Source organism: Lissotriton vulgaris, chromosome 5 (genome assembly GCF_964263255.1).
Source record: "Lissotriton vulgaris chromosome 5, aLisVul1.2, whole genome shotgun sequence".
In the NCBI taxonomy this organism is placed as follows: domain Eukaryota; kingdom Metazoa; phylum Chordata; class Amphibia; order Caudata; family Salamandridae; genus Lissotriton; species Lissotriton vulgaris.
In genome coordinates, this window is record NC_141693.1 from 434,698,474 (window position 1) to 434,724,944 (window position 26,471).

Sequence of the window (26,471 nt, forward strand, 5' to 3'; positions counted from 1 at the left end):
GAGTATATTTATTAAATTCCTGGTTACAAGGCCAGCACAGCATAGAGGGGATTCGAACTTACTCTGATCTTTTTGTACTTTTATACGATTTTGCTGGGATTGATCTACATCGATTTGTTTCTAAACTTATAATTAATCCTACTGAACTCAGATCAAGGAGTTGAGTGGATTAATGTTTAGCCACATTGGTTGCACTGTATCGGGAAGATAAAAGTGATTTGTAGCCTTTCACTGCTCACTCTACTAGAAAGACCTGTCCCCTCTAGAGAACATTTGTAAATGGGCCTAGACTTTAACAGGAGCTACAAAATAAAGAGGTACATAAAGATAGAAATGAAGTTCAGAAAAGAGTGACGGAGCAACTACTAGACTGGGACCCAGAAGGAAAAACAAGGGCAGTTCAATCCTCTCTTCAAGGGTGAAATAACAAAAGCTACACACCAATGAGGGGAACAGAGAAACAGACCTCACAACACAAGCATTAAAGCTCCACCGGTGACAGCACATGTTGAGGTCATACCTTATCTGACTTGGTCTCTCTAGTAGCATTTGATGCAATGTGTCAGCAGGATCCCATACAGCTTGCACAGCGTCCCATCTGCCTCCTGTGTGCCTGGTGCCTTGTGGTTGCACATAATATCCCCCTGAGCAAGACGATTCTACATCACCCTCCTCCAGTTAGCCATTTCCTTTTCCACCTCTTTTGATCTCTCCTTGCGTCCTCTAATGAGTCGATCTTTGACGATGGCCCGTGGGAAGAACAGGATAATTATTTGTACTTACCTGCGGATTTAACGGATGTGAATACCTACTGCGGAGCCCGAACAACCTTGGCGGATGCCCCATGGAGCTGTCCTATGCAGCTATAGAGGAGTCTGGCCCCTCGGCCGTCAATTACCAAGTCAGACATTTGACATTGTTTTCTGCGTCTCCCAGTTTGGTCTCCTTCCCTCCCCCTCCTCTCTGATGCTCTTGATGCTAACTGATGTATCTATGTATCCTGTAACTCCCTGTTTCAACTGATGTGGATACCTACAGCGGAGCCTGAACAACCTTGGACGATGCCCGGTGGAGCTGTCCTATGCAGCTATAGAGGAGTCTGGCCCCTTGGCCGTCACCTACCCAGCCTGACATCGGACATTGTTTTATTCGTCTCCACGTTCGGTACCCTTCCCCCCCTCCTCCCTCCTCTGCGATTGTTTGGATTCTAACTGATGTATCTATGTATCCTGTAACTCACTGATTCAACTGATGTAGATACCTACTGCGGAGCCTGAGCAACCTTGGCCGATGCCTGGTGGAGCTGTCCTATGCAGCTATAGAGGAGTCTGGCCCCTTGGCTGTCACCTACCCAGCCGGTCATATGGCATTGTCTTCCTCACCTCCCCGTTTGTGTCTCCTTCCCTCCCCCACCTCCTCCCTCTGTTTCTTTGATTAAAACTGTTGTAACTTTGTAACCAGTAACTCGCTGATTCAACTGATATAACTATGTAACCTGTAACTTCCTGATCTTCATGTAAAGCGCTCTGATACCTTCGGGTCTAGCCAGCGCTATATAAAACTTTGCAAATAAATAAATAAAATAAAGGTAAAGAGGGGCGAGGTAGAGAGAGACACAAGATAGACAAAAGGATGTTAGTTAGCCAGCAGGATGTCGGCAATGAGGTATAAAGAGGAACTAGTGAGGTAAGAGGGTCTAAGCCGGTGATGGATGCGATAGAGCAAGAGTTGTTTGACAGAGAAGTAGGTAGATAGAAAAGTAGAGAGTTGTGAGATATGGGTGGTTGGAAAGAGACAATCAGAGGTAGGGATAGAGATTAAAACAGAGAAATATGAGTAACAGGGAAAGAGAGAGAGAGATTTTTTACTGTCCCAAAATGCTTAAATTCGACTTACCAGTGTCTGATTAAGAATATTATTATTATTATTGTCATGGATTTTTATGAATTGTATTATTATGTGCTTTTATGAATTCTCAAGAATTCGAATAAAGATTTTTTAATTTGAATTTACTGTCCCAAGCACTGTGAGAGGAAGCACCTTGGAAGCTGGGGGTGGGGGTGAAGGGGTAACCAATTGCTCTCCTTACCAGTGCCTTTAAACGTCTTAGTTCTGCAAACTTTTACAGGTCTACATATGTTGTCAACTTTGTGTCAACCTATCCACAACTGTAATCATAAAATGTACTAAATAGCAGATGACACACGAAAAAGAACTGTTGCCCATAAGCCAAAAGAACCCTTCTATGTTTTTGCTTGTTTAAGAGAAGGATTTGTGTGTCTGAATGTCCGGGTTTGGGGAGAATTTAGTTCTCTGAATGTAGGATTTCCACAATTAGCAGTTAGCATCACACTTACCTTCAACAAAGGAGCACAAAAGATACCAGAGAGGAAAACTGAATTTGGGATTATACTCTGGTATGTGTTTGCATGAAAGTTGCTAAATTTCACAACAATAAAAGGTGCTGGAAAGGTTTATAGATTGGTTCATAGCATTTCATGGTAAAAACAGAGCTTGCTCAATAATCATATATAAATAAGAAGACGGACAGTCGAACAAAAAAAGCTCACCAAAGACTGTTTTTAGATACTCCACAGAGAACTTAGTCAAAGTGAGAGGAAAATAAAAGTGTATAAATGACTTCATTAAGAAGGATACACATTCAATAACCAGCTCCCCTTCTGGGTCCACTTCACCAGACCAAATAGTATATAAACTTTAAATTTACAATGCATCAAAAATACTTTATTAGTTTACATTTATTCGAAATGTTGACAGTATGAATGTTAATTCAAGAAAATATGCAAACCAAATAAGAAAGTAGAAATAAGCAACGAACATCAAACATTCTTACGGAACGAAAAACCTTTATTTGGATTTCAAAATGTAATTGCATTCAGAGAAAACGGTTTCTTCTTAACAGAAAATGTTAACAGCAAGAGCTGGCGATAGGTGGAGTCTGCATGGCCTATCACGCCTTGAGACATTTAATATTGAACAGGCACCTGAGGCATACATACGATTTCCCTACTTGGATGAAGCGAGCTGTACGCACGAGGCAATGAGTGTGCAGAGTAGCTGTGAACAAATATGCTCCTATGCCATTTTATGAAGCAGTTCAAAGAATTCCAACATGGCTGACAAATTTACCATCATTCCGATATTGCTGCTGATATTTGTGCACGCATGCTAGTCTGCAGATCATTATACTGACACATCATATTGTATCTCTGCTGGCTACTACAGCCCCTAACCAGAATTGCTATGCAAAATAGTCCACCTTTAGGAAATGTCACTCTCATTGGATACTAGGCTTCTATGCAGTGAGATCCCATAATTCCAGGGTGGGAAGGGCCCCGATTGGCCTTCATCCCGCCTGTCACTCACATACATATGGTTAATATTCAGACAGGCACCGGTCAGTAAGAGATTTGCATTTGGAGAGAAGGCAGCCTGACTCCTAGCCATGGTAAACACATGGCAGATAATGTTCTCTTTCTAACCAGGGAAGGACATTGTCTCTAACCTGAGAGTTCTTTTATGTTAGAAGAGCTTTATTAATATAATAAAAGGTTAGAACTGACAAAAGGAAGGGAGATACAAAATATATGGGAAAGTAAAAAAGCATAACATTCCTAATGTCAAAATTAGAGCACAAAAATAGCACTTTATGTATTTTTAAAGGGAAAGAGAGGGGGAAGAAAGAGAGAAAGAGGGAGAAAGCAAAGTGGAGAAGAAAGAAAATCATAAAGGCAATAAAGGAGGTAAAGGCAATAAAGGCAATCTGCAAAAACTGTATAACATCTCAATAAACATTGGGAGAAACCAAGAAAGATAATAAACATCTTCAAAAGATAAATACAATGAGATATAAATACAACAGAGAGTAAATCATTTAAGGGGGTTTAAAATTCTCAGAATTGATTAATAACGGTTTCAGTTTTGTAGTTAAACGATCTAAATAAACAGTGAGGGGAAGCCAATAAAGTTCAACATTACGGGGAGGTTTACAGGAGGAGGCAAAGGAAACATCTAGTCTATGAAAGTGACAAATAGAATTCCACCAATGTTGCATGGAGACATTAGCAAGGGATTTCCAATTGGAAGAGATATGTTGAAAACCTGAGAGTTCTAATCAAGTGAATTAATGGCCGTGGGTTGTTGCAGCCCAGCAAGGCAAACTCTACCTACATTTTCCAAGCGCTATGAAAAATAAGATTTGTTATTGTAGTCACTAGCATGTATTTAGGTGAATACGGGAAACAAGGATGGAAGGAGAGGCTGAACTGTTTATCCTGAACCTTCTCGTTTTCTGCTTTCTGGCCCATACACCTCCTGTATCGTGATCTGTTTAAGAGGCCCTGGATGGTTCACACAGAGATTACTTCACTATTTAGGATTTGGTTACAGTCCCCTGGCATGGACAGGTCAAACGCAGTGTGTTCTTGTGAACATATGGACGCCTCATATGTTGAGCCTGACTTTACTAAACTTAACCTTCATCAATGAAGTCCCGCAGGTAGATCCTTAACTAACACCGTATGCTGAGGGCGGGAGTTAAACCTTAGACTTTACATTAGGGGTTAAATATCATCTATGGTACGTTACTGGTGGATTAAAACCCGGTGTAATATAAATAATATACATAAATATAGCGGGATCGTAAAAGCTATCAGAGAATCGTCCAGCTCGGGCAGGGTGATAGTTGAGGTGCACCTTGTCTGATGGGCAGCGTTGCTCACATTATCAGCATACATTCACTACTTCCTGTTTGACCATTAAGAGTGAGGTCTTGTGGTTGAGCTTTTTGTTGCTTATTGCGGAGTACGCGGATAGAGAGTTTCTACTGCGGTTTCACTTTTTGCGATAACCGACTGTTTGTCTTTCGTAGTCATGACTGCCATGAAGTTCCTCCAAGCGCTGCAGCATCATGGACCGGAGAATTTGGAATCTGTAACCAGAGAAATAATGATAATCAATTATGTGATCCATGCTCTATAAGCACCTCTTCCATCCTAATTGCATGCCCAATTTGTGTGCTTCACTCCAGAAAATGCAAGATACTCATAAGGTGGAAGCTACTCAGAGCATCCCAATAAAGAAGGGAAGATCACAGTATAAAAATGGACATCCCCGGTAGTGCTGTGAAGCAGTGGCGGCTTCTACGCTACGATGGAGGAACATTGCCCTACTGCTACTGTGCAGCAGTAAAAGAAAGGAAACATAAAATGATATTAATGCAATGTATTATAATTTTATTCTTCCCTGCTGGGGCAGCATGAGTGCGGGGTTGCTGTGCTGACAGAGCAGGGGAGGAGTGGTGGGCACACTAAAGTGCGCATGATGCTTTGACCGGCCCTCTTGGCCGGGCCAAACAGTAATGCATTCTTTAGCATGTTCTCCATTCAGGCTGCATTACAGCCTGCATGGAGAACATGCCAAGGACCCAGTCCTCTTCTGAGCACCAAACCATGGCACTCAGACCAATCACAGTGCTGCATTGCAGCTTTGTGATTGATTTAGGCGAGCCAATCACAAGGCTGCATTGCAGGGTTGTGATTGGCTCAGAGGAGCCTGGCTGCTTCCTGTTTGGTGGAGGAGAGACAACATGGGAAAACATGGCGTGGAGGTAAGTGAATTTTACTTTCTTTAAGAATGATACCTCCTTACCTTCCCCCGACTCCAGATCCGTGCTGGCCACCAGTGCTATGGAGTACTCACAAGAAAAATGGTGGTTCTCAAGTAGGAGATTTAGTTGGTGTTCAGCTATAATGCTAATTTGGTCAGATAAGTCTAAATGTAAGTATGAGAAAGCGGCCAGAATGCAGAGCTTTAATGGGAAAGTGTTGAGCATTAAATATTGAATGGGTAACAAACTGGTTTCTATAAAGTGGTGGGAACGTTGTTTGTCAACTGCTCAGCCATGACGTCAAAACTGCTGAACCCACTTCTGTGCTTGCTTACTTTAGTGTCAATTTCGAGATTTCGCGCTCCTCTTCCTCCTTCAGTTTTTCCACAAAGCTGTCCAGGACAGGCATTGCCAACTTGATGTACTGTGCCACCTGCAAAATATATAAACGTATATTGACTTGGACTGAACGGCCAGAGCTTTAGTCCTTGCTTCATTGTAAGCTAGCTATGACGTTTGGCCTCTTTGAGTAGACCTGAGTATGCATTTCACACTTGTTAGCCTAAACCAGAAACTTTGTCATGTTCTTACAGAATGAAGAGATTTTCGATTACTTACCTTTAACTTTGAGTTCATGGATGGATTTGCACACAACTTGGAAATCAGTGGGGGCTCTCAGCTATGTTTGGACATGCCAAATTTTGGGAAGATTTGTCCAAGGGACAAAAAGTTATAGGCAAGTGAAAAGATAAATTGTGCATTTACCATTTTAGACCCCATGGAAAAATTTGCGCTCACCTACATCCCAAATGGCTGAAAGGATTCACTCTAAACTTGAATGAAGGCAGAACTTCACTCAGAATGCCACCAGCCGTGATGACCTTAATTAATGGTTTGACACATATGTTTACTCCCAAACCATTTGGGATGCCTCACTTGGGCCTTAACTATGGCATTCATTATGTATATACTCTGAGTATATGCACAGCTCCTCTTTAAGGCTCATGCTTTACTCTTCCTTAATGGCTTCAAGTTGGAGCACAGTGTGCGTGAGCTACAGGCATTGTAAGTAGAACCGGCAATACTATCTTCTTTCCAGACAAATTGTAATTGAGGACCCTATGATTGTGAAGTCCAACCATGTTGGCCAATTAATCACCGTCTGCATTGCTCACTCTGCCTCATCCCTTGAGAATGGAGGAGGAACTCCATCTTGTTGATCCAAAGCGGGGGTTACAGTGACTGGATGGAAAATCATTGGGTTGATGATAAACTCTTCATTGACTTCTCAATGCAAACGAGGGCAAGGCTGAGCAAAACAGGACCATGTCAAGGTGGCCAGCATTCTGCATTAAGAGATGCTATGTACTGCCCAAAAATCAGTACCCCGAAGCCCTGAGAGCCTATTCCACCAGGGGCAAGGCAGCTACAATTTTATTGGCACAAGGGTGCCTGATCTTGATATCTGCCAAGTTGCGACCTGGACATTGGTACATACGTTCACAAAGCACTACTACCTTGACTTTTTAGTCGGAATCTACTCCCCGTATCCTCAATCTCTTGTAGGTACTGCTTTGGTATCTATTCAATGGGTGAGGTAGTATAAGAACAAGTTACTTACCTTCGGTAAACCTCTGTCTGGTGGATACTCTATCTAACCACAGATTCCTCACTACTCTCCCAGCTCCCCGTTCTGTTGAGTGACCTCTTAAACATCTAAAAAGGTCCCAAATTAGAGGTCTGCACACTGTCACCAATAATTGTTCTACAGGCCTCTTCTGAGGGCTCAGAAAAGGGTGGCACTTATATGAGGCTCTGCTCTGTACCTTCCAGGGCGGTACAGAGCCAACGCAGAGCTGCATGACGCAACCTGCCGACAAGGGAACACAGCTGTTGATATTCTGGGTATCTGGGGATACTTTGAAGTTGAGGAATCTGTGGTTAGAGAGAATGCTACCAAAGGTAAGTAACTTGTACTTTTTGTTAACATTCAATCATATATTGTTGCCGTCTTGAAGAAGCACCTTCTTGAATTAGACCTCTATCAGCTCAGCCCCATTCAGCACAAAAGTACATTATGTAGAGAAGGCAGATGCAAGCAATTTTAATTTGAGTGCCCTCTTAGAAGAGGCATCAGGGAACACTTATTGGATTATGTGTCAAACTGCGGGAAGTGAGTTGCAGTAATTCTATTCTGGTCTGCCCATCGTTACTGCCCTATACTTTCACAACACGTGGAGGTGGTTTGGGTACTCCTAGGCTATTATAACAAATCAGCAGTCTAAAATTGTTTTAACATCTCCTGCTCTCCTTTGGATTTATTTTTCTTGAATGCCAACATCTACACATTTAATCCTGGTTAATTTTTGAGGTTTAGCCAGCTTCATACTGTTTCAAATTATACAGTGATTTTTTACGGATTATTTTGAAAAGCCTCTACTGCTCAAGATGTAGGCAGAGATTGGAACCTAGACAGCACACGATAAAGTAATTTGCTAGGAACACACAGCTGGGTCAAACAGGGGAGGCAGGATTAGAAGTCGGGTGTCTGGGATGCAACACTTCTTACATCATGCGTCACTTCCTCGCCCAAGTCAGTCTCCATGAGGAACATCTTAGCGATCTTTTCACACGGTCCATGCATGATCCGAGAGATGAGTGGATATTCTGATCCCTTTAACTTTGTCTTTTCTGTGAAGAAAAACACGAGACATAAGTAAGACATTCAACTTCTCAAATAGTAGTATCCTTTGCTCAAAAATCCTAGGTAAACAAACTCCAGTGCCAAATTCAATGAACGCTGGCTGAAGACTCAAAAGTTAAGTGTGGGCAAGGTAAGCATTTGTGTTTTAATTGTATTTTCAATAGCCAGACTTAGTTCAGGCTGTTAAATTCTGCAGCATCAATGTTCAATAAATTTGACTTGAAGATGGCGCTTAAAATCCTCTGCCCTCTGTTTTGCTTTGGCTTGCCACCCAAAGGTGCCGAACGCTTTAGTAAGGCAAAGAACTCTCAATACTCCAAATGGCACGTATCTTCAGCTTCCTACCTTTTATGTGGCTTTGTAGAGCATTGGCGATGGCAAACTAAGTGAGCCTGGAGGGGTGCATCTTCATATCAGTGCTAGTGTGGCACATTGATACCACCTGGGTTTTCATCAGCAGTGGCAATTCCCTGTTGTGATCCATGGCTCCTCCTCTCTCTAGACCCCCTCACACCATAAGTCACTCTGGGAACCTTCCACTTCTGCTTGCGCGTGCTCTGCCAGACATACCACGCCCCACATGCAAGCAATGTATCCGGAGAGCCCAGAGGTGGAAGTGTGGGTGGTGTACATTCTGAAGATCCAGGTCAGAAGCCCACAGGGACTATAACAAGTTCAGAACGAATGTCACAAGCTAACAATGTGTTCTGCTGCACGGCCCCCAATGTTCAGCGCAAAAATCCCAGGACGCTCACTACTGTCAAATATGTACAGCGCAAGAGATGTAAGATGCCCACAGTGGAGCATTGCTATAATGCTAATACCACCTCCACAGGCTGTAAACCTATTAGCGAAACCTGCGGTCACATTCATCCTTATGTCACATTTTTATTCCATAGACCCATTTTTCTCACTCTTACATCATATCTTTCTAATGATGTCTCAATGCTGTTCCATCCTGCCGGATTCATTTTTGCTTTTTCTCTCTCTCTCTCGATATTCCCTCCTTTGGTCAACCTCGACTTACCCATTGCCTGGTCATTACTGGCGAAACTCAGTCTCCTTGCTGGGCACCACTACCAAAAGTTGCCCAACCTTTAACATCTCTGTGAACTTCCAGCAATGCCTCCATGATTGCCATCATCTCCTTTCTACTCGCACCGCGCATTTCCAATATATTAAAAACAAACAACGCCTGTAAATTTACAAACGGGATTTTAATGCAAGTGAAGATGGGACAATCTCCCTGCTGAGACACAGCTCAGGGCTGCTGCTGACCACGTTCATCAGGCAAATGCACTGTACCAGAGACCCAGTGAGGACATCTTAATGCACACAATATCCCATTAATTACGAAGACAATACAACCGGTACTGTTTAAGCTATTTTGGTAATTACTCAGTTGCACCATGAGTAGTACTTTGATCTTCACTGTGGTCTGGATTGGCTACGGGTACAGACTTGGGGTTCCAGGGATTGGTGTTCCTATTTGGGGGTGGAAGTAAGAGCCAGGTTTTGAAATCTTTGTATGACCACGAGCTTCTGGATTTTGCGTCTGTGCCTAGTAGGAACGATTTACATTAATCAATTTTTCAATCAATGACTTCTCATATTGTCATTTTTTTAAATAAAGGGATGAATCCTCTCCAGCGTCTTGACGTAAAAGTTAGACATGGCTGCCTAAGCATTAAGTTGCTTTATCGTGGTCATTGCGGGTCAAATCTCACTTGAATAATTGGCTTACAAATCTCCACAGGGGTGACAACCGAGTCTTCGAAGTGAACCAGCTGGCTTCCTTTTTTCTCCTTTATGGACAAATCCCAGTAAATTAAGCCTTCTTCCTCTCGCTTAAGCTCAAACAATTCTACTCATCCATTTTGGATTTTTTTCCCAAAAAAGGAGTGGAGGGGCAACACGTTCTAATGTGGAGGTAGGGACTTTTCAATGTAGTTATGAAACATAACCCCAAGTTTTAAATATTAAATAGTTAAAAGGCTGCACATAAACAATTAAATGTCAATGTGAAAGGGGCCGGGTGTACGTCATCATCGCTGGGTGTGAGAACAACAGTACAACCTAGGAATACCCTAATGCAGCCACTGCTCAGGAAACAGCCAAAACAAACTTGAATATCACCTGTCTCGCCAACACCACCTCAATTCTAGCAAGGAGAAGAGAGAGGCGAAGAGAAATGAATGTCACAAAAAGGTTGAGTAGCACTGGAGTATCAACAGAATCTTATCATTAAGGTCCAATCAGGATGTTTGTACAAGTCAAGTGAAGTAGAGCAAATGGGCCAATCAAAATATAGGTTCATTCAAGAATCCCCGCAGATAAATTCTGGATGCTCCCTTCAGTATTTTGAAATGTAGTGACACCATGCACCAGATTGTTAATGTAACATATTGGCCCTGACCCCATTTGTGGTGATCTTCGTGAACTCAAACCTAGAACCTGCTGGCTAGCAGCTGAGGAGAAGAATAAAGGCTCGCCTACTCAGGAAAATAAAAACAGGGCTGCAATCTTTACACTCCATGGAGGGGATTAAATATGCTGATCCATTAGAAGCAGAGGGTTATTAACAATATGATAAGGTGAAATATAAACCCAATTACATTCACATGGGATATTTCTACTTGGAGTGTTGTCCTTTACCACTACTGTACAGCCCAAAACACATATCACCAAATGAACAGGCATGGAATAACTGAAGAGATCTGTCACACACTGCTGGACAATTTGGAGGACTTCACTCTTGTCTGCCACTGAAAGTCCCAAATGACTATAAAATATGGCTGCTTCTTTACATCTAACAAAGACACTCAGATATGGGTTGATAGTAATTATGCCCATCCCAACAGATCTCTCCACCTCTCTCTCCCTCCAACCATGCCAGACCAGGACCAGGAGCACAATTCTACACAAATTGTAGAATGGAACAAGCCAGTGCAATAACCAGCTAAGCAAAATATAATAATATGAAATACCAATAAGAGATCTCTAGATCAAAACTACACTTCTGTCTGTCACACTTCATCATCCACCACACTGCGATGCACTGCATCCCATGACATGATAACTGCACCTCAGTGGTCATCACGCATGTCATGGAAACATTCCAAACATAGGATCAAAACAAAGACAACATCCTTCTAACCATGCACCCTACTTGGAGAAGTATGCTCCCCATGTAGGCAAGTGCTTCAGCACCCCATATAGAGGTAACAAGTGCTATATAAATGCTGCAAACCAATACAATAATTTCCTGGCTGTTGCAAGGGATTAGGTGGGCAAGCACCACCCACCCTTGTAAGCATGTGTTGAACCACTAGATTGGGACAAGTTTCCGCTATCTAAATCACGTTCAGATGCTTCAACCACCATTGGCTTAAAACTTGAAACACCTTCCCTCCCTGATCAAAAGCATGTTCTCTCTTCCAGATTTCATAAGACACCTAAAGCTCACATTAGTTAACTTGAGAACCCTATTACAGGCCACCCTCAGCTGCTCTGTCTCCTGGCCACTCCTTCCTGTACCCTTCTTCAGAAAACAAGTGGCCTTGACTAAAGAAGCACTATAAATCTCTAAATCTCACAATGTTGTGTGCACTGTCCAAGTGTAACAATTCAAGCGCATCAACTTGTATATGTAATGACCTCACTTGTAATACTATGCATATGTTTTGTTTCTTTAGGCGGGTAATGCGCTTCTCTTTAAAGGACTACTTATATCAAAGCATAGAAATGCAATGATTCCCGGGGCGGTCTCAAAACCACAAAAATAAGATAACATGTATTTAAAGTCCACGTTCTTCCATAGGCATCTTGGTGCTGCATAACATATGTTTATTGTTAACCAACTCAATGGTACTCATTTTTTTAGCCTTAGGTGGATGAAAGACTTAGCGGACCCACCGGGGTTTGAACCTGTGACCATGAGGTTGAACAAAGGCCCATGAACCAAGTCTTTCTGTGAAATCCTACTAAATGTAGTAACCCTATATTGAGCATAAGACGAAAAACAGAACGTGTTCAAACTTGTTCAGATAGACTGTGTTGTGATTTGAATGTGTATGAGGTATGATTGAGTGGTTTGGTTGTGTTGGTTTTCTACCCAGGTTTGATTGAATTGTAGTGTGTATGATATTTTATATATCATAGATCTCTGGTGAAAAATATTTTTTGTACTATTTTGAAAAACATTTTCATATGGAAAATAATAATATGAAAAAAAGTATTTATGAAGAAAAAAAGGAATATAATAATAAAAAAAGAAACTGAGAAAGTAAAACATTTCTTTGGGTTTTTGATGTTGCCCATGTCGGAATTGATATCCTGTGATAAAATATAGAGGTCATGAGGGAGCTTTTATACAAATGTTGAACACAGGCCCCTGCAAGTGGACACATCAGTCCACTGAGCCACTAGACCAGACTGAAAGATCAGGGTGGGGCAGGTTAAGCAAGGTCTACAGTTTTGAGAAAGTTAACTTTCTCTGAGTAATTTGAAAGAGCATGTGGGGTTCACGAGTGCTCTGATTTCTTCTGCAGGGAAACAGTTTGCATTCATTCGCAGCACTCAAGTAGCAGCAGCACTTCTCTCTGCAATGCAATTACAATACTATACATTCTTAAATATTTATAAATAATGGTCATAGCTTGGGGGCTGTGAAAAGTCGCTACACCAAGAATTCAAGGAATGGGGAACTCAATAAAACTATGAAGGGATCGTTTACAGTCCAGTAATTAACTTGTAAATAAAATAAGTGCCAAGGTCTTCGTCAAGAGGCCATTTCCACTTGCACCATCCGCTGCCCTGGTCAGCATTGCCAATTACATCACAACTACTAACCATCACATTCCTGCAAGGTGACAGTTCTGACTAATCCAAACCCCCAAAGCTATATGATTGACTTTGTCAACAAGTATCAGTTATTTTTAATGTATATTGAATTAATAAACAACTGTAGTTGTACTCATCTCCTAATTAGACAAATAGCGCCACCATGTGGCAGACTGTCATAAGTGCAGGTGTTGATAATTAAGTACCGGTACCCTGCACTGGAAACCATTTGCTCAAATTAAGCACTGGTTCATGCTAAACAATTTACTTCCATATAGTGGGGAAGGCTGGTACTGCAGAGAGATCCAAATGTCAAATATGTTTGGATGTATTCACAGCCCAACAGGTATCTTCCTACAACAGTAATTCTCTTTTAGAAATAACATTTTAAAAGCACTGCAAGTCCTCAGCATTTTGCCATTTGAATGGTTGATCCGTCCCCAGCATCTCCTGTCTCCTCTTGTGGTTGGGGAACGGCAGGTTACATCACTCACCTCCAGATTCGTGAACCATATAAAGGGCAAATTCTGCAGGATCGTTCTCCACCTACGCAGAGAAGGAAACAAAGTTAGGATGTCACTGAGGTTGGTTGGTTGCATACAAGAGACACTCGCTCCTCAGGTGGCATCAGCATCTGACAGGAATACATACCCGGAACTTTTGCAGGAGCAGAGACAGAACCTGGGCTGTGGTCATGGTGCTGTTGACCCGAACATTTGTCACAGAACCATACGCTGGAGTAAACACGGATGTCTGAAAACAGAACGAGGGAGGGGGATTGCCGTAAAGGAAGAAGAGGGATAGAGTTAACAAGATGGGGCAGACCATTATCAACAAGCCAGACCAGATTTGCTGGACAGTCACCAATGCTTCATTGCAAGACTTCCATCAGACAGCTCTAAGACGAATGCAAGAGAACATGTTTTCTTTCACATTTTTTGTTGCATAATTATAAAGGGAAACATGCCACCTGTGGATTACCTTCAATCTGTCTGAGAGAAGCAATACGGCCTCAAATGCTAGGCACATTTTTTCGGGATGTTTACAAGGAAAGCCTTGGTGTAACGTTTAACCTCTACCCATAAGTTCTTAACCAGCAGACAATAGACCCAAAGGGCTCAGTGGCACCTAAACAGGGTGGTCCACAATGGTATAGAAAATGAAATAATTCTAGCAGACTAACAAAATGTGTTTACATAAAAGCAAAATATAAAACTGAACAGTTTAAAATGTTCTATACATGTGAAGGAATATGAAATTCAAGGATAAATATAATTTGATATCCTTAGCTTGATTCATGGGAGCAGAACAAGTACAGCACACAAAATCTAATACGGACATTTGGCGGCTTCGAATGAAGAACTGGTATGTGCCAACCAAAAAAACAGCACACATTAAGAGCAAAAAGGACATAGATATAGATATATGCTAGAGCATATTGTATTCTATTGTCTTTTAGAAAGAACACCCAACATTGGAAAGCTCTGATCTTCCCATTAAAATTAAAATTGAGATTTTGGATATAAATTGCTTAGATGTGGGTCCCCAGATCTCTAAAGGTTAAGAACCATGCATCAAAACGGTGCCTCAAAGCTTTCTTGAGGTAATGCCAAGTTTATTCCTTGTGAATTCATATATTGTGTCAGTCTGCACTGAAACTTTGGAGCAATGAATTATACATGTAGGACATTTATGGTTTGGCATTAGCCAAGATGTTTTGCTAGCTCTGCCGTCACCCAAGACCTTTTGATTTTAGTTGAATTATATCTATTGCAAGAATACTTAAAGGGGATTCCAGCCCACTCTTCACTCTCATCATCGATCAGTCAGTTTTTTCATTCACATTTTTGATCCACCAACTATAGCATTCAGCACACAGCTTGGGGTAATGGGTCAGCCTACTTCTGCCACTGGCAAGCTTGACTTAGAGTGTCTGCATTTTGCTCTTTCACAAGAAGCATATCCGCACACAACGTAGTTCCCTTCCGTCTCAGTGTTTTTGCTGTTTACTTTAGTTTTGCCGTGTGTTTAGAGCCTGATTTGATGACAGGATGCTTTCTTCCAGCTCTTAATGTTTTTGTTCTGAGGACAGGGTACATTCCAGCTGTATCAGATCCAGTCTCCCGCTAATGCAATTGTAAAAATCATTTTAGAGTGACCTTTGTTTATCAGACTGCTGCTATTTCATAGCATACCTGATTTTGCCCTTTTGAAACTGTTCTTTATAAAGTTATACACTTTTTAATATACTCTAAATGATGTGCATTCATAACTACTTTCCTGACTGTCTAGCTGGTATGTATTTTAATTGAGGCCCACAGTTATCCTTGTACACCAGTTTAGTCTGTATGTCCTGCTTGAATGGCTTTCTAATTTTCTTTCAGTGCACTTGTATGTTGTGCTTACATAGACATTTAACTAATAAATTACGAACAGAAGTTGTGTCATTTATTCCAATTTTCTGATTTATTTATCGATCTCTTTGCAACCCTATGTATCTATCTATCCATCTATTTACCAGTCTAACTACCTAATTGTTAGTCTGTCTGTGTACCTGTTTGTCTGACTATCTATTCATCTATCAACCTATAACTGCCTGTCTATCGGCCGGTCTCTCTCTCTCTATCTATCTATGCAACACTATCTTTTCAATACATTCTGGCTATACAACCTTGTCTATCGTCTTTGCAAGCCTTCCTACTCATTTATTTTCTCAACCCTCTATTTGTATTAAAGATATACAAAAACATTACAAAAAAACGTTAGCAAAGGCACGAGGCTGGCAGCCAATGCCAGACTGATTGCTTTTGTTAGGTTTTGTGTCATCCAACAGCTTTTGATTTTACTATCATTCTGTGTATCATAATTACTCACAGGGGTTTTCAGTCAGACTTTATCAATTAGTCTTTTGTTGTGTCATTCATATTTTTATTTCACCAATACCAGCACACATCATAGAGAAAAGGCTCAGCGCCTTTACCCAGTAGCTAACTTTACTGTTCGTCACAGTGTGCTGCCCTTTCACAAGAAGTTTCTTTCAGAGCCAGTTACTTTTATGGTAATGTGTTCTTTTTTTTAGATAAAAAAAATGGTTTGCCTTTGTCCATTGAGTGCCTTTGTCCATTGAGGGCCCAACATATTCGTCAACAATAACGTTTTACAAAAATCATGCCCAATTTTTTTTGTGCCAAAGTCAAAAGGTTGGTGGCCAACACCAGACGTATTGGTTTTGCCAATGCTTGTTATACCACTATGAGGCCGGCATATTGTAATGATGTTTGAATAAGGAGGGAGCGGAAGCATGCAAATGACAAGCTAAACCGCGCGTCTATTTCTTCCTGCCCACCTGCAAAAAAGCTTTGATCGCCGGCATTTCAATGCATCACACAGACGCATGTTATAGTGATATATTTTATTCAAATGTATGCACCTCCACGTTGAACAGGATGCGCTGCGCGGTTAAGGCAGAATGAGCTAATCAGGAATGCAGACTTTGAGTATCTTGAGACATAAGGAGGTCATCGGGGGACGGGGATCCAGTTCTTCTCCCCGAATGGTCATGTGTACTAGAACTGGTTGCCCTAGGATGAGAGGTTGTTGTCTTCAAAATCTTCTAGAGGCCCCAGACTCACACTGCCTCAATATGCAACTGGTCACATGTGACTAAATTACGTCTCCCAGCCTGCTCTCTCCTCACTTTCCTCCAGTCATCTGCTTTCCATTGCAGGTCCTCACCTGCTCCTCTTGCTACAAGAGCTGCTGAGAGAGCCTCGGTAGCCAGCCTAATAGCCAGCTTGTAGCCTGCTCTGCTTCCAGTGACAGCCCTTGGTTCCTGTGCCCTGGCTATTTGCTACTCACTCACTGTTTTCCTGCTAACGCTGCCCTCCTCCACAGTGCCCCTCTCCCTCCCAGTACCTACTAAATGGAGGCTGCAGTGCTACCCCATTGAGCAGGTCCTCACCAGCACCCCTTGCAGCTGGCAGTGCCTCTTCCTCCTATGTTGCTAGACTGATTCTGCCCTGCTGAGAGAGCCGATATAGCTAGCCTGACAGCCAATCCCTGCTTGATCACCATTTTCCCGGTTTCTGTCACCCGCTTCTCGCTACTTGTGTCCCACTGCTCTCCTCCTCAGGCCCCTGCCCTGGCTATTTCCCACTCACTCGCTGTTTTCCTGCTGCCGCTGCCCTTCTCCCCAGTGCCCCTCTCCCTCCCAGGACCTACTTAATGGAGTCCTCAGTGCAGTCGCGTTCCAGTCATGCCAAAGGCATGCCCGTCTGAGCCTGGACCCCATCCAGCTCCAGGAACCCTGGCCCTCCAGACACCCGCAGGCACTTCACCACAGATCTCCGAGTCTTGGACCCTGGATGCCACAACAACTGCTGCCTCACATCTCCTCACTCCACAGCCAGACCATTCTCCGGCAACTATTGTCTCTTCTCCTGCAACCTAGGACGATCCGCCCTCAGCGATACGCGCAAAACGCACACCCCACCGACCGACACCTTACCTCAACCACTCAATTGCCTCCTGATCAATGCCAGACCACTCTGAACAAGCCACCAAAGTCTGGGACACCAACACCACTCTCGCCCCTGACGCAATCATCACAGAAATTTTGATCAACACTTCCTCTGCCCCCGACATTGCCACTGCCACTCCCCACAGCTACAAGATGGCACACTGGGACCACGCCAACAAACACAGAGGTGGCCTCGCCATCATCCACAAAGAATGAAACCACTGCACCCCTACCGAGGACTACACCACTCCGATCATGAAGCGCCTGAATTTCCAACTCCATGCCGACGACAAAACTACTATAGAGGGCACCCTTGCCTACAGACGCCCTGGACCTCACACCAGCCTCTGCGAGATCATTACTCACTTCATCGCCCCACTCGCCATTGAAACCAAGCAAATAGATCTTCCTCAGAGACCTCAACTTCCACCAGGATGTCCCCACAGACATAAATGGCGCAAGCCTCTTGGAACAAATTGACAGTATTGGCCTCATCCAACTGCTCACAGACCCCACACACAGGACAGGACACACACTGGAACCTATCTTCACGTCCAAGAACAGAGTCAAATACAGCCATACCACAGAGCTCACCTGGACTGACCACTCCATCATTCACTTCACCATCAAAGGAGCACCTTGCACCAACCTGAGGGAGAATTTTAGATTACACGTGAGTGACAATCTCGGATATGTACATTAACCTCAATGTTCTTGTTTTAATATAGGTATATTGATTAAAACACATTTTATTATGTACCTTCCCACTTAGTATAGTACTCTATGTACAGACTCCATGGATAGGTGAGGAACTTTGTCTCATTTGCTCACATAATCTAGACCCTGAGGATTGGTCCAACTACCGCCCTATCTCCCTGTTGCCAGGGATGAGTAAATTTACGGAGAAGTATGTAAACCTAGCCGTATCGGCCTTCATTGAAAATGAGGCAGTGTTTCACCCTACTCAAACAGGTTTCAGAATCAAACAGGGCACTGAGACTGCCCTGGTTGCTGTAGTGGAGGAAGCTAGGAAGATTGTAGATGCAGGAGGCTGCGCGGCGGTGGTCCTTTTAGACCTCAGCGCAGCCTTCGATATGGTAAATCACTCTTTGTTGATCTGCCGTCTACGGGAGGCCGGTATCTCCGGGGTGGCCCTTAAATGGCTACAATCCTTCCTGGAAGAAAGAACATTTTCTGTTTTCGAAGGGGATGTTACATCGAGACAGCTCCCCCTACATTACGGCGTTCCCCAGGGATCATCACTAAGTCCTACCTTATTTAATATCTACATGAGGCCTTTGGCTGAGGTGGTGCTTCCCTGGGGAATTACATTGGTCACCTACGCCGATGATACTCAGTTAGTGGTATCTTTTACTAGATCTGAGGCTGGGACCTCTGGAACAAACAATCTGTCCCCCTGTCTCACAAGGGTTTGTGATTGGATGGAAGCCTTATTTCTAAAATTGAATGGAACAAAAACTGAGATCATGATCATGGGGTACAAGGCCCCCATGAACCTCGATCCATGGTGGCCAAGCTGTCTGGGTCCCCCTCCTGCCCCAAAATAACAAATCAAGAGTTTGGGAGTTTGGCTTGATCCCTCTCTTGGATTTCAGGTGCAGGCAAGGAAGGTTGCCGCAACATGTTTCGGCCTGATCAAGGTCCTAAGGAAGGTTTTGAACCTTCTCCCACCGGATGCCAGAAGGCTCCTGGTCCAGTCCTTGATTCTCTCTCGACTGGGCTACTCTAACACACTCTATCTTGGAGCCCTGATGGGCACGATTAAAACTCTGCAGTCAGTTCAGAACTGTGCTGCCCGACTATTAGTCAAGGTACCTAGATACAGCTCGGTGAAGCCTGCTCTGCGTGCCCTACACTGGCTCCGATGCAGGAGAGGATAAGATTCAAGGCCATGTGCATGACCCACAAGTCCATCACAAATAACGGTCCAGCTATTTTGTGCCCACTTTTTTGCCCCTATCGACCCTCTAGAGCCCTTAGGTCGAGTGAACTTAATCTCTTGACAGTCCCAAGGATCAAAAGATCCCGAATGGGGGCACGGTTGTTTTCCCTTCAAGCGGCCAAACTCTGGAACAATCTACCAGAGAACATCTAACTTGAACCAAACCACCTCGTGTTTCGGAAACAACTCAAGACCTTCCTTTTCCGATGAGTCGCGGTGATTTGCCCTGGGTCAAAAGCGCTGGGATGCCTTAGGGTAGCCATGCGCTATACCAAGTGTGTAATTCATTCATTCATTATTCACTCTTGGCGCTTTCTGGGGCATAGCACTGCAGATGTTAGTACTGGAGCAGGGTTCTATTATAGTTGTTGTAACACGTTTTTCACAGTTTCTTTCCTTTATGGAGTCTTGAGCTGACACCCATTTTATTTTAAACACTTGAATATTACTTTACACTCTTCTTACTCAAGTTTGATGTACTCACTTGCGGACCGGGGCAAATTCTTGGAAGACCTGTGGTTAAATTATTTCAGTTGATTATAAGATTGTTAACATTATAGCGACTGCTAGGATTCTAATTTAATGATATCATTTACAGTGTTCCCCTGACGAAGGGTCATCCTGAAATGCATTGGGACGGATAAACACGATATGAGAAACAAAACCTCATTGGGTATCTGAAATTGATGAATTTCATGACAGATGAAAATACTGCACATTAAAAGCAGCATAAGAATTTAAATAGTCTCATTTATGTTGTATACTTGAAATGTTTTGATAATACTTTGTTTAAAATAGGTTTGTAAAGACTAATTGTTGTAATGATTCTTGAACAAGGGGATCTCATAAATGCCTATACTATATATACGTAGTTGTTTAAAATTTAAGTTTTTGCCATGATGGGCTTGTGAAAAGTGCACTTTGTATAATTGCGACATTGCTGTGTCTCAATCTTCAGTGTTCTTTTAAAACTGGCAGGGACTGACCAGTAAACGAAGTGGCACCCTGATTAATATGTTATTTATGGATGTTAAAATTGTTTAAGAAACATTAGGAGTATTCAGGTGTACGGGTTATAAGCAAATCAGTTGTGTAGATGTCATGGCGACATCCGCCACTGAAACGGCGTCTGCCTGGGACCTAGCTCTAATCGCAGTTGGACGGAGGAATGGTCTGATAAACCCCTGAGTAATATATCTGCCCTGATCCGATGATTTGTGTGCTCCCTGGTGATGAAAATGAGATCAAGTCTAGAAAATGAGCCATGTACTGTTGAGAAGTACGTAAAGCCCGCTTCCATTGGGTAAAGCATACTCCCGGTGTCGCACCATCCGAACGTCTCTACGAGTGGCTCCAAGGAGGACTCTTTTCGTGCATGTTGTGTTGCTGCAGGACGGCACCTATTGAGGCCGGGGTGTATGACATCGTTCAAATCTCCCCAAATCATCGCCAGACCATCAGGTAAGGATCCCCAGGTGTCGATTATGCGTTCAGTGAATGTGTAACTGAGTGGCGGAGGGGCATATAGTCTAGTTACAGTTTTTACTCACCATAAACTAGTGTGGAAGTTTAATATGCCTGTTGCAAAGAAGGCGTACCGTGCAGATCACAGATCTGTATTTTATGTGGAAAGCTAAGTGTCACAGAGATCCTTTTGTTACCGCAGTTCATAAGATACAACTTTAATATAGAACAGGGACTGTTACGAACTGTCATCAAAGAGCTGCATACAAACTGCATAAAATAAGTGAGGACGTTCTGTTTTTACCCCCAGTCTTTCATTATCTATTCCTCATGTTACTGGTAAGGGGTTGTTTGGGTAAATATACCTTCTTATTAGTAAAGCCAGCCTTTACCTGCTCTTTATAACTAATTAAATGTATGCGAGAGAGGGGCTATGGAGAGATGAGGGGCACTTTTTCCCAGTGGTCACGGGGGAATCCAAGGAGGTGGTCATGGGGGTTGGGTGGGGAGTGCCAAAAATGATTGTCACACCATCACCAACACATCTGAAGTCGGTCCTGGGCAAGAACCAAGATTCGTTCCCCCTCATACACTATTCAGAGGACCAAGGACTGCTGGCAAAGGTCGACTGGTCATGTTTCAGTTGCTTATTGTGGTATTTGGGTGTTAACACTGTTTGGGCAATGGGTTCACCTCATGAGTACTAGTTTAAAATTGGTAAAAAAGACAAAACAATGAAGTAATACCATCACAAAAATGTACCTCACTAGGTCACATAATTTGCCTTTTCTAGCTACATAATTTAGTTAATCTTGCTTCATAATGTGTATCTGATGCAACCTGTCACTTCATTAACATAATAACAATAGTAGACAGGTAGGATTTATTCCTCCCAATTTTGGAGTTTGGTGGGTGTGCGGGGCGGGGGGCAAAAGTGAAAACAGAAGATTAAACAGTGGCAGATAGAACATGTCTCTTTGAAACCTTGCTGCTGGTCACCTAAGTTTCCTGTAAGTGCTGTATTCTGAGGAGCACAATCTATTGGTGGGGGAGTTGGGAGCTCGAAGACCTCTTAATTTTGATGATTTTTCAATTTGATCACTAAGGTGTTGAACCTCGACTAAAACCGTTGTGTTTGTCAAGCCAGCCAAGCCAGCAGAGTAAGGGAAGGGAGGAGATTCTATTTCATGGTAATGTTACTGTTGGCTCTGGCACCTTGAGAAAAAGAAAGATTTTAGGAGAAGTTCAACACAACAATTGCCACCATTATATAATTACGATTTACAAAAAGGGGGGTGGTGATGAACAGAGTGTCTAAGTTAAACAGACCACTCTTACCCAGTCCAAAGATCAGGGCTTGATCCATCACCGTTATTTATCTCACTGCCCCATCCCAGCTCAGAACCTGGCTATATGCAAATCAGTCTGTCCCTGGCCCAGTGCATCATGGGAACAGGGCAGACTAAACTACCAAGCCAATTCTTCACCAGAAAGGAGACAAGCTACCGGTTTCTGGCATTTCAGCCTTCTTCGGCCCGGCTTGCTTGAATCCTGATGGAGCAGTGAGAAAGGGACTCATGTCTGAGTATACCCTGCCACACCTATAGTGGCCAAAAACGATTTACAAAAAGGGGGGTGGTGATGAACAGAGTGTCTGAGTTAAACAGACCACTCTTACCCAGTCCAAAGATCAGGGCTTGATCCATCACCGTTATTTATCTCACTGCCCCATCCCAGCTCAGAACCTGGCTATATGCAAATCAGTCTGTCCCTGGCCCAGTGCATCATGGGAACAGGGCAGACTAAACTACCAAGCCAATTCTTCACCAGAAAGGAGACAAGCTACCGGGGACCGGTTTCTGGCATTTCAGCCTTCTTCGGCCCAGCTTGCTTGAATCCTGATGGAGCAGTGAGAAAGGGACTCATGTCTGAGTATACCCTGCCACACCTATAGTGGCCAAAAACGATTTACAAAAAGGGGGGTGGTGATGAACAGAGTGTCTGAGTTAAACAGACCACTCTTACCCAGTCCAAAGATCAGGGCTTGATCCATCACCGTTATTTATCTCACTGCCCCATCCCAGCTCAGAACCTGGCTATATGCAAATCAGTCTGTCCCTGGCCCAGTGCATCATGGGAACAGGGCAGACTAAACTACCAAGCCAATTCTTCACCAGAAAGGAGACAAGCTACCGGGGACCGGTTTCTGGCATTTCAGCCTTCTTCGGCCCGGCTTGCTTGAATCCTGATGGAGCAGTGAGAAAGGGACTCATGTCTGAGTATACCCTGCCACACCTATAGTGGCCAAAAACGATTGCACCATCAGGATTCAAGCAAACCGGGCCGAAGACGGCTGTAATGCCAGAAACCGGTCCCCGGGAGCTTGTTTCCTTCCCAGTGTAAGAATTGGCTTTTGTAGTTTGGTTTGCCCTGTTCCCATCATGCACTGGGACAGTAACAGACTAATTTGCATACAGCCAGGTTCTGAAACTGGGATGGTGCAGTGAGCTAAAAAACGGTGTTGGATCTAGCCCTGATCTCTTGACTGGGTGAGAGCTTTCTGCTTAATTCAGAGACTCTGTCCCTCACCACCCCTTGTTGTAAATATTTTTGTCCACCCTAAGCGTGGAAGGGTATTCTCAGATGTGAGACCCTTGCTCATTGCACCATCAGGATTCAAGCAAACCGGGCCGAAGACGGCTGTAATGCCAGAAACCGGTCCCCGGGAGCTTGTTTCCTTCCCAGTGTAAGAATTGGCTTTTGTAGTTTGGTTTGCCCTGTTTCCATCATGCACTGGGACAGGAACAGACTAATTTGCATACAGCCAGGTTCTGAAACTGGGATGGTGCAGTGACCTAAAAAACGGTGTTGGATCTAGCCCTGATCTCTTGACTGGGTGAGAGCTTTCTGCTTAATTCAGAGACTCTGTCCCTCACCACCCCTTGTTGTAAATATTTTTGTCCACCCTAAGCGTGGAAGGGTATTCTCAGATGTGAGACCCTTGCTCATTGCACCATCAGGATTCAAGCAAACCGGGCCGAAGACGGCTGTAATGCCAGAAACCGGTCCCCGGGAGCTTGTTTCCTTCCCAGTGTAAGAATTGGCTTTTGTAGTTTGGTTTGCCCTGTTCCCATCATGCACTGGGACAGGAACAGACTAATTTGCATACAGCCAGGTTCTGAAACTGGGATGGTGCAGTGAGCTAAAAAACGGTGTTGGATCTAGCCCTGATCTCTTGACTGGGTGAGAGCTTTCTGCTTAATTCAGAGACTCTGTCCCTCACCACCCCTTGTTGTAAATATTTTTGTCCACCCTAAGCGTGGAAGGGTATTCTCAGATGTGAGACCCTTGCTCATTGTACCATCAGGATTCAAGCAAACCGGGCCGAAGACGGCTGTAATGCCAGAAACCGGTCCCCGGGAGCTTGTTTCCTTCCCAGTGTAAGAATTGGCTTTTGTAGTTTGGTTTGCCCTGTTCCCATCATGCACTGGGACAGGAACAGACTAATTTGCATACAGCCAGGTTCTGAAACTGGGATGGTGCAGTGAGCTAAAAAACGGTGTTGGATCTAGCCCTGATCTCTTGACTGGGTGAGAGCTTTCTGCTTAATTCAGAGACTCTGTCCCTCACCACCCCTTGTTGTAAATATTTTTGTCCACCCTAAGCGTGGAAGGGTATTCTCAGATGTGAGACCCTTGCTCATTGCACCATCAGGATTCAAGCAAACCGGGCCGAAGACGGCTGTAATGCCAGAAACCGGTCCCCGGGAGCTTGTTTCCTTCCCAGTGTAAGAATTGGCTTTTGTAGTTTGGTTTGCCCTGTTTCCATCATGCACTGGGACAGGAACAGGAACAGACTAATTTGCATACAGCCAGGTTCTGAAACTGGGATGGTGCAGTGACCTAAAAAACGGTGTTGGATCTAGCCCTGATCTCTTGACTGGGTGAGAGCTTTCTGCTTAATTCAGAGACTCTGTCCCTCACCACCCCTTGTTGTAAATATTTTTGTCCACCCTAAGCGTGGAAGGGTATTCTCAGATGTGAGACCCTTGCTCATTGCACCATCAGGATTCAAGCAAACCGGGCCGAAGACGGCTGTAATGCCAGAAACCGGTCCCCGGGAGCTTGTTTCCTTCCCAGTGTAAGAATTGGCTTTTGTAGTTTGGTTTGCCCTGTTCCCATCATGCACTGGGACAGGAACAGACTAATTTGCATACAGCCAGGTTCTGAAACTGGGATGGTGCAGTGAGCTAAAAAACGGTGTTGGATCTAGCCCTGATCTCTTGACTGGGTGAGAGCTTTCTGCTTAATTCAGAGACTCTGTCCCTCACCACCCCTTGTTGTAAATATTTTTGTCCACCCTAAGCGTGGAAGGGTATTCTCAGATGTGAGACCCTTGCTCATTGTACCATCAGGATTCAAGCAAACCGGGCCGAAGACGGCTGTAATGCCAGAAACCGGTCCCCGGGAGCTTGTTTCCTTCCCAGTGTAAGAATTGGCTTTTGTAGTTTGGTTTGCCCTGTTCCCATCATGCACTGGGACAGGAACAGACTAATTTGCATACAGCCAGGTTCTGAAACTGGGATGGTGCAGTGAGCTAAAAAACGGTGTTGGATCTAGCCCTGATCTCTTGACTGGGTGAGAGCTTTCTGCTTAATTCAGAGACTCTGTCCCTCACCACCCCTTGTTGTAAATATTTTTGTCCACCCTAAGCGTGGAAGGGTATTCTCAGATGTGAGACCCTTGCTCATTGCACCATCAGGATTCAAGCAAACCGGGCCGAAGACGGCTGTAATGCCAGAAACCGGTCCCCGGGAGCTTGTTTCCTTCCCAGTGTAAGAATTGGCTTTTGTAGTTTGGTTTGCCCTGTTCCCATCATGCACTGGGACAGGAACAGACTAATTTGCATACAGCCAGGTTCTGAAACTGGGATGGTGCAGTGAGCTAAAAAACGGTGTTGGATCTAGCCCTGATCTCTTGACTGGGTGAGAGCTTTCTGCTTAATTCAGAGACTCTGTCCCTCACCACCCCTTGTTGTAAATATTTTTGTCCACCCTAAGCGTGGAAGGGTATTCTCAGATGTGAGACCCTTGCTCATTGCACCATCAGGATTCAAGCAAACCGGGCCGAAGACGGCTGTAATGCCAGAAACCGGTCCCCGGGAGCTTGTTTCCTTCCCAGTGTAAGAATTGGCTTTTGTAGTTTGGTTTGCCCTGTTCCCATCATGCACTGGGACAGGAACAGACTAATTTGCATACAGCCAGGTTCTGAAACTGGGTTGGTGCAGTGAGCTAAAAAACGGTGTTGGATCTAGCCCTGATCTCTTGACTGGGTGAGAGCTTTCTGCTTAA

General features: G+C 43.8%; 1 protein-coding gene across 1 annotated transcript in view; it reads right to left on the reverse strand.

Annotated features, from left to right (window-relative positions):
- Positions 1-2,853: 2,853 nt before the first annotated feature.
- RASSF4 (Ras association domain family member 4) overlaps positions 2,854-26,471 on the reverse strand; it is a 568,816-nt gene continuing 545,198 nt past the window's right edge. Inside the window, exons 8-12 of the mRNA XM_086921856.1 lie at positions 13,827-13,928; positions 13,670-13,721; positions 8,199-8,320; positions 5,965-6,062; positions 2,854-4,951 (exon numbers count right to left, since the gene is read on the reverse strand). Coding sequence (XP_086777982.1) covers positions 4,855-4,951; positions 5,965-6,062; positions 8,199-8,320; positions 13,670-13,721; positions 13,827-13,928 — 471 coding nt within the window. The 3' untranslated portion in view covers positions 2,854-4,854. The remainder of the gene's footprint in view (positions 4,952-5,964; positions 6,063-8,198; positions 8,321-13,669; positions 13,722-13,826; positions 13,929-26,471) is intronic.